At 43.3% G+C, this 14,334-nt stretch overlaps 1 protein-coding gene across 1 annotated transcript; it reads left to right on the top strand.

The window, feature by feature from the left end:
* Positions 1-5,697: 5,697 nt before the first annotated feature.
* LOC135523137 (glial fibrillary acidic protein-like) lies at positions 5,698-12,817 on the top strand. Its single transcript, XM_064949860.1, has 11 exons — positions 5,698-6,129; positions 8,761-8,920; positions 9,426-9,575; positions 9,964-10,083; positions 10,183-10,278; positions 10,788-10,922; positions 11,029-11,139; positions 11,318-11,428; positions 11,599-11,723; positions 11,875-12,384; positions 12,559-12,817. The coding sequence occupies exons 1-11, from the start codon at positions 5,909-5,911 to the stop codon at positions 12,650-12,652; spliced, it is 1,833 nt and encodes a 610-aa protein (XP_064805932.1). The 5' UTR covers positions 5,698-5,908; the 3' UTR covers positions 12,653-12,817.
* The last annotated feature ends 1,517 nt before the right edge of the window (positions 12,818-14,334 follow it).

Here is a 14,334-nt window from a genome sequence, read left to right as displayed (position 1 = left end):
ACATGACCATATAAAATGCTATATAACTGAATTAAATTAGGATATTTGTCTGCTATGAAAAAAGGTATTGGAAACTTAATCCCTACCATGTAAAAAGCTGGTGCTATACTGTATGTAATAACCACTTCAAATAACAAATACCTCTCTATATGAATTTGCCACAACCTCCAGAAGGCATTCATTAGTTCCTTTGTCATCAATGACAGATGTGTCAAGTTTGTTTCCAAATTCATCAGTCCTTGTACACAAATACATAGTCGTGGGCATCTATTCACCTAGTGGTTCTCCACTTCATCCAACTAAAAACCCACCATAAACACAATTCAGGTCCAATAATGAGAGGCAGATCATTTAGAATTGCTTCAGAAGCAACAATGTCTGTGTCTTCTTAATTTTCCTGGCTTAGCATTCTCTGTTTAATTGAATTGCCATCTTGAACTAATTTATCACCAGGGTTGGGGCCAATACCATTTCAGGAGGTAACTTGTAATTCCAATTACATGGTTTTCGCATAGAGATCCATTGAGGCAAATTGGAATAGGAATTTCTGTTTACTTCCTGAATATAAATGGAATTGACCCAAACCCTGTTCATGAAAGGGTACGTAGCCAAAAACAGAAAGTAAGAAATATCTTTGGACAATTTGACGTCTTCTCTAGGACAATGCAGAGCCATAGTTATTTACAGTGCCTTCAGAAAGTATTAGTAACCGTTGACTAGTATTACAGCCTTAATTAAAAATTGATTAGACACAATATGCCATAATGACAAAGTGAAAACATGTTTTTAGAATTTTAGCAAATTTATTGAGAATGAAATACCGAAATATCCAATTTACATAAGTATTCAAACCCTTGAGTCAATGCATGTTAGAATCACCTTTGGCAGCGATTACAGCTGTGAGTCTTTCTTGGTTAGTCTCTAAGAGCTTTGCACACCTGGATTGTACAATATTTGCACATTATTCTTTTTTAAATTCTTCAAGCGCTGTCAAGTTGGTAGTTGATCATTGCCTAGACAGCCATTTTCAAGTCTTGCCATAGATCTTCAAGCAGATCTAAGTCAAAACTGTAACCAGGCCACTCGGGAACATTCAATGTTATCTTGGTCAGCATCTCCAGTGTTTTTGGCCTTGTGTTTAGCTCATTGTCTTGCTGAAAGGTGAATTTGTCTCCTAGTGTCTGTTGGAAAGCAGACGGGACACGGTTTTCCTCTAGGATTTTGCCTAGCTTAGCTCTCTTCCGTTTCTCTTTATCCTAAAAAAAATCCCCCAGTCTTTGTCGATGACATGCATACCCATAACATGATGCAGCCACCACCGTGCTTGAAAATATGAAGAGTGGTACTCAGTGATGTGTTGTGTTGGAATTGCCCCCAAACATAACACTTTGTATTCAAGACAACAACAAAAAATATTTGCCCATTTTTTGGGAGTTTCCCTTTAGTGCCTTATTGCAAACAGGATGCATGTTTTATGTTTTGTAATACTTGTACTCTGTACAGGCTTCCTTCTTTTCACTCTGTAATTTAGGTTAGTATTGTGGAATAACTACAATGTTGTTGATCCATCCTTAGTTTTCTCCTATCACAGCCATTAAACTGTTTTAAAGTCACCATTGGCCTCATCCCTGAGTGGTTTCCTTCCTCTCCGGCAACTGAGTTAGGAAGGACGCCTGTGTCTTTGTAGTGACCGGGTGATCCCTCCACTGAGGGATCTTGCAGATAATTATATGTCTGGAGTACAGAGATGAGGTAGTCATTAAACAATTATACTAAACACTATTTTTTTCCCCACGGAGTGCATCCATGATACTTATTATGTTATTGTTAATCAAATGTATACTCCTGAACTTATTTAGGCTTGCCATAAATAAGGAGTTGAATACCTATTGACTCAAGACATTTTAGCTTTTCATTTTAAATGAATTTGGAAAATTTTCTTCACATAGTTCCACTTTGACACTATGGGGTATTGTGTGTCTGTATGCCAGTGACACAAAATCTAAATGTAATCCATTTAAAATTCAGACTGTAACACAAAAAAATGTGGGAAAAGTAAAGGGGTGTGAATACTTTCTGAAGGTACTGTATATCGCTCTATATATGGCTCCGGCACAGTGCACCCTTGTGCAATGGAGCGAGTATGTTATGGATGAGTGATGTCATAGTTAGATTAGTTGTTGAACTGCGCTTGTGGGCATACTTAGCTTCTGTTCTCATCCCTGAGATATGCAGAGCAGACTCCTCCACATCCCACACGCCTGCAAGCTCTGAGTTAAATGGAAAGAATCTTACCAACAAAAACTCTGTGAATCTCTCGTAAAAGTGTTACAATGTTACAATGTTGCAGTTTGTCAGATCAGGCATAAGGCCTATAGGACAGGAGTCCAATGTATTGTATTTGAGGTAACACTTTAATATGTGATTATTCTTGTCAATCAATAGCCATTGTTTTGCTGTACTTAAAGGGGCAATCTGCAGTTCAAACAACAACAAAGCCTACACTACGCCACTGTTTTTGTAAACAGCTGTGAGATGGTCCCTTTATTGTGAATCGTTTTACTGCTATACGTACAGTATAACATTGAGTATTCATTACCTACACTGTATGTACAATAATTATTGTAGAAATATCACTGTAAAATAAAGTGTAATGAGTGGGAACCATGAAATCCTGAGTATAGTACGCAGGCCAGCAGAAGGTTTGCTATCTTCTATATACAGTGCTGGCCAAGTGTAGTTCATTCGAGAAGCCTGACTTCAGTGGTGCATAGGTTGTAATAGGGACACATATATTCATGCTGTATGTACAGTTGAAGTCGGAAGTTTACGTACACTTAGGTTGGAGCCATGAAAACTTGTTTTTCAACCACTCCACAAATTTCTTGTTAACAAACTACAGTTTTGGCAAGTCGGTTAGGACATCTACTTTGTGCATGACACAAGTAATTTTTCCAACAATTGTTTACAGACATATTATTTCACTTATAATTAATTGTATCACAATTCCAGTGCGTCAGAAGTTTACATACATAAAGTTGACTGTGCCTTAAACAGCTTGGAAAATTCCAGAAAATTATGTCATGGCCTTAGAAGCTTCTGATAGGCTAATAAAGATTTCTGGACTTGGGAAGAAATCCTTGACGGGAGAGGACCCTGGGCAAAACCAGGGGAGTGTCGCCGTCCCAAGGTGCAGCAGGAGCAGTGCGAGGAGAAATGGACATGGGAGGATGAGTTAGATGGTAAAGGACCCTGGGCACAGCCTGGAGAATATCGCCGTCCCAAAGAAGAGCTGGAAGCGGTGAAGGCGGAGAGGCGCTGGTATGAGGAGGCAGCACGGCGGCGTGGATGGAAGCCCGAGAGTCAGCCCCCAGGCTCGGTGCTCCAGTGCTCCAGTGCGCCTGCACGGTCCGGTCTATCCGTCACCACCTCCACGCACCAGCCCTCCGGTGGCAGCCCCCCGCACCAGGCTGTCTCTCCGCCTCATCCTTACAGGTGCTCCCGCCTGTCCAGTGCTGCCGGAGCCTTCCTCCTCTCCAGCGCAGTCGGAGTCTCCCGCCTGTTTGGCGCTGCCAGAGCTCCCGCCCCTCAGTCCAGAGGCGCTAGAGCCCCTCATTCCAGAGGGGCCAGAGCTACTCAGTCCAGCGCTGCCAGAGCCTTCCTCTCCAGCGTTGCCGGAGCTTCCCGTCTGCCCAGCGCCATCTGAGTTACCCGTCTGCCCAGCGCCGCCTGAGCCACCCGTCTGCCCAGCGCTGCCTGAGCCACCCGTCTGTCCAGCTCCGCCAGTGCCACCAGTCTGCCCAGCACCGCCAGTGCTGCCAGTCTGCCCAGTGCCGCCAGTGCCACCAGTCTGCCCAGCGCCGCCAGTGCCGCCAGTCTGCCCAGCGCCGCCAATGCCGCCAGTCTGCCAGGAGCCGCCAGTCAGCCAGGGGCCGCCAGTCAGCCAGGGGCCGCCAGTGCCGCCAGTCAGCCAGGGGCCGCCAGTCAGCCACGGGCCGCCAGTTTTCACGTTTCTTGTTTTGTTTGTTTATTCATGTATAGTGTATTTTTTAATTAAACATGAATAACCACCATGCTGCGTTTTGGTCCGCCTATCCTTCAAGGAAAGAAAACCGTTACAACAACAGAAAATTACCTTGTGAAGATGCTGGAGGAAACGGGTACAAAAGTATCTATATCCACAGTGAAACAAGTCCTATATCGACATAACCTGAAAGGCTGCTCAGCAAGGAAGGAGCCACTGCTCCAAAACCACCATAAAAAAGTCAGACTACGGTTTGCAACTGCACATGGGGACAAAGACTGTACTTTTTGGAGAAATGTCCTCTGGTCTGATGAAAAAAAATAGAACTGTTTGGCCAAAATGACCATCGTTATGTTTGGAGGAAAAAGGGGGAGGCTTGCAAGCCGAGGAACACCATCCCTACCGTGAAGCACGAGGGTAGCAACATGTTGTGGGGGTGCTTTTCTGAAGGAGGGACTGGTGCACTTCACAAAATAGATGGCATCATGAGGACAGACAATTATGTAGATATATTGAAGCAACATCTCAAGACATCAGTCAGGAAGTTAAAAGCTTGGTCGCAAATGGGTCTTCCAAATGGACAATGACCCCAAGCCTGCTTCCAAAGTTGTGGCAAAATGGCTTAAGGACAACAAAGTCAAGGTATTGGAGTGGCCATCTCAAAGCCCTGACCTCAATCTTATAGACAATTTGTGGGCAGAAGGAGGCCTACAAACCTGACTCAGTTACACCAGCTCTGTCAGGAGGAATGGGCCAAATTTCACCCAACTTATTGTGGCAAGCTTGTGGAAGGCTCCACGAAACGTTTGACCCAAGTTAAACAATTTAAAGGCAATGCTACCAAATATGTATGTATACGTCTGACCCACTGGGAATGTGATGAAAGAAATAAAAGTTGAAATAAATAATTCTCTCGACTATTATTCTGACTTTTCACATTCTTAAAATACGGTGGTGATCCTAACTGACCTAAGACTGAATTTTTACTCGATTAAATGTCAGAAATTGTGAAAAACTGAGTTTAAATGTATTTGGCTAAGGTGTATGTAAACTTCCGACTTCAAATGTATGTACTTGCTGTCTATGCTTGTGAATAGGTTTGGGGAGTTTGGTTTGTTAGTGGCCAATGAGGGTTTAGGGTCAAGGAAGGCAGTATCTTGTCAGGACCATGTCTATTTGCTGACGCCCTGACCGGCTGAGTGGCCTTATAGGTGTTGTAGTAGGAGCTACTCCCTGGCCAGACCAGACTACCGTTTATTCCATTCACATCCTTCTGCCACATCAAGCGTGAACTTCAGATAAACCCCCTGCTTCTTCATTTTCCCTGATTCTCTCTCAAGCAGTTAATTCAAAAAGGAATTCTGCATATCCTTTATTTAATGTAAAAAACAGACCAGAGTAATAAGTACTAATTTATGTCAAATCTCAGGCAGCCCCTTGTCCCTCTGAAGCCAGCCTGACCTCATCGGGTCACCCCCTATGCTCTGCGTGCAATTAAAGCCCCCTGCCACATCAGAGCAGATTACATCAGTGACTGCTGCTGCGCGTGCCTACTGTCTAATGGTCCCTGCTAGTGCTGCCTCTGTTCTATCTACCTTTCTGTTCCATAGCCCCTATTCAGATCCTCTCAGGTTGCTGGCAGATGTCTGAATGTCGTGGCAGGTCTGGCCCAGTGTCGTGCTGAGGTTAGAGATTCCAGAGTTCTTGGCTCATGAGTTGGGTTGGGCCAGGCCATGTTTTTGGGTTGGGCTAAGCCAGGCCGTGTGGAGTATAAAAAGCCTTGGCGATGGAGCTAGTGTACAACAAAAGCAGCAGAGGTCCCATAGGTGAAGACTGACCACCTCCAGAAAACCCATACATAGGCAAACCCGAGCAGCCGCCAACATGAGTCGCAGCCCTGAGAGGATTTCGTCCTACCGACGCCACTTTGAGGACAGCAGCAGCTCATCCTCCTACCAGGTTAGGGTGTCCAGCCCATCCCCGACCCTGAGAGTTAACCGCCACCAGTCAGCCAACTACTCGCCCAGTGCCGGAGCCAGCAGAATGCAGGCCCAGACCATGGGCAGAAGGACCGTCTCCACCTCACGTAACGCCCGCATGGCTGGGTAAGACACTCACTCCACCCTGTACACCTAGTACACTAACAGCCTTTTCACACAACTAAGCCAAGCTGAGCTGTATTGAGCTGGCCTGGTTCTGCCTCCACCATAGTTGCAAGGGCTATAGCAAAGATCTTTATAACTAAACCAAGAAAGACCACAGCCTGCCGTTTCCAATGGGTGCAAATTAATTATAGTGGACAGAACAAGCATGAGCTAGCGAGATCCTACTGGTGCATTTGAGCATTTATTTCAGTTGGGGAATGCCTACTCTCTGAAGTCCCTATGTGTAATAACTCAATTGGCCCTTGCACTCCTTCTAAACAATGCCATTTTTTAGAAACTTTGGCAAAAGATAAAGTCTACCAAACGTGGTCCACTCTGTTTGTTACAGATTCTAGTTTTGGAAACAGAAAACAGTATTAAGATCAAATGTTTCATCGAGGAGAAAATGTGCGGAATGTCTGCCCAAATCCATCTCTCCATCTTCTCCCAGGTAGCCTAGTGGTTAGAGTGTTGGGCCAGTAACAGAAAGGTTGCTGGATCGAATCCCTGAGCTGACAAGGTAAAAATATGTTGTTCAGCCCCTGAGCAAGGCAGTTAACCCACTGTTCCCTGGGCGCCAAGGACGTAGATGTTGATTAAGGCAGCCCCCCCCCGCACCTCTCTGATTCAATGGGGTTGGGTTAAATGCGGACAACTGACTAGGTATCCCCCTTTCATCACCATATTTGGTAGTGAGTGGAAACGCTAACTGAATGCTACACATTTATACATCCAGTGAAATATCTGGTTCATTGTTCCATCTGCGGCTATACTCAAATGTTCAAGCCCAGTACGGCACAGTATGGTTCGGTTTGGCATAGTAGTGGGTAATGGAGATATATAGATACATTTGATAAAACATAGGTAACATCTTAAATAGATAATGTGAGATTACACACTGCTGATACACGACAAGTATTCTATTTGTGAATTTACAGAAAACTACTCGTGTTACATTACCATCAAAATACATGCAATTATTACAGTACAAGATAGATGATATGTTGCTGTCAACAGTGTATGTACCTCCCCTGCCCTTACTGCTCTTCTGAGGCTATAGATAGTGGAACCACAGACAATGTATAATCCACCACCTCCCCCTCTCTTACACAATGGTTTCTTATTGTGCAGCTTTAGCCTATTTCTAAAGGTATATTTGATACAATTCGAAGGCATCAATTGATTAAAATTAATAGAGAAACTATTAGGCCTTACTTTTTTGACAACTATGTCAATTTTCTACATAAAGCTTAGCCTACAGGCCTGGCATCTAAATAATTTACAACTCTTTATATTATTGTGAATTGTAGGTTTTAGGTATCAATAAATACACAAGTAGGTAGGCCTAAACATTGTAAGAGACTAAATTCAATACATTTCAAAAACCGCAAAATAGCAAATAGTTCATATCCATGAGAACAAAATGTATTTTATTAAAATGTATTATTTTAATTTGTAACAGCTGTGGGCCATAGCTGCGGGATTTATGGGTGCTGAAAAGTCCGAATTTAAAAAAAAATATATATAAATGATGCTTTGTATAAAAAATATGTTTTTAAAAGAGTGTCATATAATTAAGAACAGTATTTTGAAGGATTCAAGAGTTGGAATTGTAAGAGTTGCTGCCCTCTCGCTTTCTCTGTGATTGTCATTCTAATGGAATCAATAAAGAATGAAACCCTGTCCTCAAACATTTACATCAAAAGGTGCAAAGTTATGGGCAAAGGCACAAAACATCCACATCAAATAAAATATTTTTCTTGATCAAATAACATGGAAAACAACCACTTTTTGAGAAGTATTAAATTACCATCCTTACGAACCAGTTAATGTCAATGTACATTACTGTATTGGCTGGTCATCTAGGTTTGTCCCTGTAGACTTTCCATCACCATGAAGGAAAACAATGCACAATACAGTAATCGAGTACACTGAGACATCAAGTGGTTTGTGATGATGTGGCTCAGTTGGTACAGCACGTCGCAATGCTAGGGATGTGGTTTTGATTTCCACGGGGGACCAGTACAAAAAAGTATGAATAGGTATGCACTAGGTATGCACTCACTACAGTAAGTTTCTCTGGATAAGCGTGACTAGTAAAATTAATGAATGGACCATTTCAATTTTCACGTAGAAATAGGTTGCATTTGCAAAGTATTTCAAGAAACTGCAAACCATACTTTATATCAAGCAAGTATTAGGCTCAGATTGTCAGATAATTATTAGACTCAAGTTATAAATGCTATTAAACACTCAAATACAAATACATTTAGTCTTTTTTATTTTTTTATTCCAGAAGTACTGGCCTTTACTCGTCCTGTATTAGCAGACAGATATAGACTTCTTCAGCGCAGCCAAAACGTTTTTTTTTTGCATCTGACATCAGAGTAGGAACAAATGTGGGACCTGGAAATTAATAAAATATTATTTGACTGGCCATCGATCAACCATATGGCTGTGATATGACGTGCAAGTGACAATAACCTTTAAAAAGTTGAATGTTTACGTTATGCCGTGATGGTCACAGAATAACAAAGTGACGTCAGTTATCTCCAGGTCAAGCAGTGAGTGTTGAACTGTCTGTCATTTTAGCGGGAATGTGGGAACCATGGCATGTGTGGGCTATGGCAACGGGGCCCCGGTGGACCTGGACGCATCTGCTGCCGAGAACAAAGAATTCCTCAGCACGCGCAGTGGTGAGCGGCAGGAGATGGTCGTATTGAACGACAGACTTGCTGTTTACATTGAGAAGGTAAGCACTCACCAGGCTTGCTCACACACAAGGCGCCAAGGCTAGTGCACATAAACAGCTTATTGGATAGGTGTGCGCGCACAGACTACTTCACGCAACATATGGGGATGAACTTGTTGTTTAGTGCCTTTTCTAATTAGAGAGAGCCCACTTTCTAGTAAGCTATAGCCTACACATATCTGTTCTTCACACATGCATGTGCTATTGTGTGTAGATTCTGAACGGATACATTGCCTCAGTGCCACTGCCAATATTCTTTAACATCTGTGCGATATTCTGCCGCCCTTAACGTAGGGGAACAATTTTTATTTGATGGAATTTGTCTGATTAGACTACGCTTGCTTGAGTGTGCCATACAGGCCTGCAGTGGAGAAACGCGCCTTCTGGCTGTGGAGACGGAGGCGCTCATTATTCCCACTTATTTGGGCAGCGACCATATTCAAGTGGGGGGCCCTGGCGAACATGATGATAATTCATACCCTGCCATTGTCATTCTCTTAAAAAGGTTCGGTCCCTGGAGCAGCAGAACAAGCTGTTGGAGATGGAGATTGACGGCATCCAGAACCGGTTCGTGAAGCCGTCGGGCCTGCGCAAACTCTATGAGGATCAGCTGAGAGATCTGAAGAGGATTGCAGATCAGATGAGAAGGCAGCGGGTGAGACGGAATGGCTTAATCCACATGTCATCACTATCCCTGTTTTTCTTGTTTACCTTGCAGAAAACAGAAATCACACACACACACACACACACACACACACACACACACACACACACACACACACACACACACACACACACACACACACACACACACACACACACACACACACACACACACACACACACACACACACACACACACACACACACACACACACACACACACACACACACACACACACAGGAGGAGAGGGAGAAGGAATGAAAGAGAGCGACAATTAGAATGTGTCCAATATGGTGACACGGCTGACACAGCCTATCATTTATTATCGGCTTGTTACCTTTATACCCCAATAAAGGTTCATCTGTGTTTTGGTTTACAGGACCATGCTTTAGCCAGTAAAGAGGCCATGGCAGGTCAACTGGAGATAACCAAAGTCAAATATGAGGAGGCAGTTGAGCTGAGAAGGCGGGTCGAGATGGAGATAGAAGCATTCCGTCCGGTGAGCGATTGTTTAGTCACTGTATAATCTTAGCCAAAATTGCCTAATAAACATTAAAGTGCCATTGACGCCATTGTGTGCCCGCTATGTGGTTTTCAGGATGTGGACAGAGCCACCTCTCAGCGCATCGCCCTGGAGAATCAGCTCGAGCAGTTGGAGGTGGAGATTGAATTCCTTCAGAGGGTGCACAAAGAGGTAGGTCCCGCATAGCATGCACTGATTGATTTGGACCGACCTGTACCAACTCTAGCTAATGGACGAAATGCTAAACAGTAAATCAAGGATAGTTGTAATCAGTGTTTAAAACAAATGTGGGTTAAATTCACTCTTAGGAGTTATCTTAACCCTCAAGAGAGTGATATTCTTCCTGTGTTGATAACTGGAGTTCATTGTGATGGAGTACTTTTAACTCCATTAAGAGTAACCAGAGACAGGCAGTTAAATCTATGGAGTTATCCACATATGTGGGAGGGGCCGCTGTCATATTTCCCAGCATGCTCTGTTGCAGGCAGATTTTTTAAATATTGTTTCAATATGTGTTTTTCAATATGTGGAATTCAATTTAAGCAACTATGGGAGTTGGATATTTACTCCAATTAGTGTCATTTTAACTCCAAAAATATCAACACAACACTGGTGGTGGGACCATATAAACCCCAAAATAGTATTACACTGGACTTAATTTCACTTTTTTTTTTCCTCAGGAAATTGAAGAGCTACTGAAAATGATATATGCTGCCCATTCCTCAGCCCAGAGCGCTTATGACCTCCCCGACCTCTCAGGCGCTCTCAAACAAATCCAAGCTCAGTATGACGAAATTGCGGCAAAAAATCTACAGGTAGGCCTAGGCCTATTTATAATTAACTGGACGGTATACGTACAGCAGTCATTCATTTCAAGGTGTGACCCCAGAATATGTGTTTCATGGCCCCTAAATGTTCTAGGAAATGGATTCCTGGTATAAAAGTAAATTTGAAGACCTGAACAACAAGACGACAAAACATGTGGATATGGTTCGAAGTGTCAGGGAAGAAGTTTCTGGCGCCAAGAAGGATGTAAGTTAGGCTATTTGATAAAGATATTCCTACATGGTTGTAAAATGTGACACATGAACTGTTATTACTGAGGCTAAATCTAAATAAGAGTTGTAGCCTATGGCAATGGACATTTTTCCTTAATCAAAATGTGAATGAAAAATGCATTTTTTATTGTATTTTTCCTAACCTTTTGAAGATCCTAAACAAAGAGCGTGGCCTGGAAGCTCTGAAGACCAAGAATGAGGCTCTGGAGGCACAAGTTCGTGAAGCACAGGAAAAGTACAAGAAAGAGCTGGAGGATCTTCAGGTGAGCATGTTCGATCAGTCTGGTTTACTACAGAACTCAACCATTAAATATATCTGAATTGATTGTACACAGTTCAAATCCAAGTAGGCTGCATATGTATGGTTGGTATTGAACCTTTCATCTGTAGCCTACTAAGGTGCAAACTCAAGCTGGCTCTTTTGACGTCACAGGCAAGAATTGAGGCCCTGAAGGAGGAGCTGAAATCCACCAAGTCTAAAATCGCTCTGCACCTGCGTGAATACCAGGACCTTCTGAACATGAAGATGGCTCTGGAGATTGAGATCACAACTTACAGGTGAGGTACCACTCAGGTGGTGCCAGGTTTAGTGCAATGGATTTAGATAGGATCATAGAGAGCATGTAAATAACCTTTAGAAGAGTGAATTTGTGGTAATGTCATATTCTTGATTCTGATCCATTGATACGGCTTTTCTCTGTTTTCATAGGAAGCTGATTGAGGGTGAGGACTTGCGACTCACAACCATGGTTGGGACCATGTCCATAATGAGTAGCAGCTCAGGCTCCATGAGCGCTGGGATGAGTGTGGGCATGGCTAGAGGCATTGGACCTGGAGGCAGTGGTGGAGGAATGGGTGGAGCTGGAGGCTTAGGTGGAGGGATGGGTGCAGGAGGCATGGGTGCAGGAGGCCATGGCCCTGGAGGCAGGGTTGGAGCTGGAATCATGGGTGGTGGAGGAATGGGAGCTGGAGGAATTGGAGCCAAAGGCGTGGGTGCTGGAGGCGTGGGTGCTAGAGGCCTAGGAGGTGGAAGCACAGGTGCTGGAGGAATGGGTGGAGGCATGGATGGTGGAGGAATTGGTGCTAAAGGCATGGTTGCTGGAGGCAATGGAGGAGGCATGGGAAATGGTGCAGGTGAATATGGGTACGGCGCCTCCATGGAGTACTCCCACGAGGACCAGGCAGTGGAGATGACGGAGAGGAGGACGGTGCTCATCAGGTAAAAGTAACCTGCACTTAAACAATAATGAGAGTAATGTAGGCTTATCATTGACGATTGTTAGGACAGAACATTGTTAGGTCAGAATGTTTAACACAGTAGAAAACATTTTCTTCACATTGTGTCTCTGTAAAGAAACTTATTCAACCAGTTCATTTTTTTAACTTCCCTTAGAACGGTTAAATCAGAGGATGAGACACTGGAAAGCGACACAACGGAGCAAACCTACATAATCTCTGGCGCTGCCGATGACTCGGACGAGGAATAGGCGTGAATGACCATGTAACCTTCTCTCACCCCTTAACCCCTCACGCCCCTGGAGCTTTGCACTGATGGCTCATGTCTGGTCTCTGACCTTTGACCAAGACATGAGACCATGAATGACCCTGCAACCTAGTCAAGTAGTACCCATTTGGCTCTTGTGATGTGCCTTTGAACCGCATATTCAGAACCTCTGTGTGCATTACACAGCTACTCAACAAGCAGCAAATAAAGCTCTCAGCAATCAATTCCTGTTGTGTCTGCTGTTTCATTCATTACATTATGTGTAGTTTGGTTTAGTTATTAGGCTACATAATGTTTTTGTGCACGATGAATCATAGAAAATGTTACCCTGAAACACATTTCCATATAAGCTTTTGTGACATCCCCCTAAGGCACAATGAAAACCACAATCAATATGGTACCATGGAGAGGTTAAATTACACACATTCCATGTTACACAGATTCACACTCGTTCTCCCACTCACATTGAATATATGAGGTGGTCCTTGCGCTGCACACTAGGCCTACAGGTTGTATGAGTGTGTGGAGAGGTAAGGTGCAATAGAGCAAAAAGAGAGTGAAGGAGAGGTAACGTGAGGAATGAGTAAAGAAAGAGTCACCTGAGGGGTCCTTCGCCCTTGACATCCTCTCGAGGGGCCATCATACAGCTTTGGTCTTGCAGCGAAGCGAAGGCACACAGGCGTCCCATGTCCCCATTCCATCCATATCCACACCTTTTCTATCTACCACTGATCGGGAGTGATTGGGTCTCGTCAGCACATGCCAAACACAGTCTGCGTCCCATGATGGAGAGGACATGAGGCAGATCGGAGCATCTAAAGGTCATGCAACACCAATCCACAACACAACTGAGATTAGAATACCGGTTGTACTATATCAGAATAGTATCATGATTCTAGTCATATATGCGAATGCACCTGCGCTCTTGTGTTAGTGAATTGAATTGTAGCGTCAGTGGATCTTGGAGACCTCACTCACCTAGTTGTGTTCAAGATAAACTGAGAACTATTGCTGGTTTGGCTACAGGCAGGGAGTGTTTTGACATTGCCATTCCTCAAAACCTATAAAATATAAATGTGGGAGTAAAGGAAAAGAAACACTTGCTGCTGTTTGTGGATAATAAGGAGTATTTTGCCATGAATTTAGGTCAATTTGTAATTAATACAAAAGAGAAATATGATTCAAACGTTGAAGATGTTTGAGAAGTTGAAAAGGTTTTCATGCCTATGGGTATAGAAGAAAATCTATAATATATGGTGTTTACCTCTCAATACATCTCTCTCATTCTGTTTCTCTAAAGAAAAATATACATTAGATAAAAATACACCAATTATCTGAAGAACAAGGCCTGTGGTAGCTGAGGTCGATACTCAGCTTTGTTCTCTCGATGTGATTTTATTTTATACTCAGCTTTGTTCTCTGAATGTGTATTTTATTACGCCGTTCGTGAATGTAGTGACTTGTAATCATGAACGAAAATATGTAGCATTCTTGGATCATTTAGGGGAGGGTCTAATTGTATTTATATTGTTGTAAATACAATTTCAGAGTTAGGGGTATGTTACTTAATATGTAGCCAAGCGCAAAGAAAAACCTGCTGGGTCTACAGTAAGATGCAAATGCATTTGTAAAATACGAATGTAGGATATGTGTAGGCTATAGGTT

Source organism: Oncorhynchus masou, chromosome 30 (assembly GCF_036934945.1).
Source record: "Oncorhynchus masou masou isolate Uvic2021 chromosome 30, UVic_Omas_1.1, whole genome shotgun sequence".
Classification (NCBI taxonomy): domain Eukaryota; kingdom Metazoa; phylum Chordata; class Actinopteri; order Salmoniformes; family Salmonidae; genus Oncorhynchus; species Oncorhynchus masou.
This window is presented reverse-complemented; position numbering and strand designations above follow the sequence as displayed.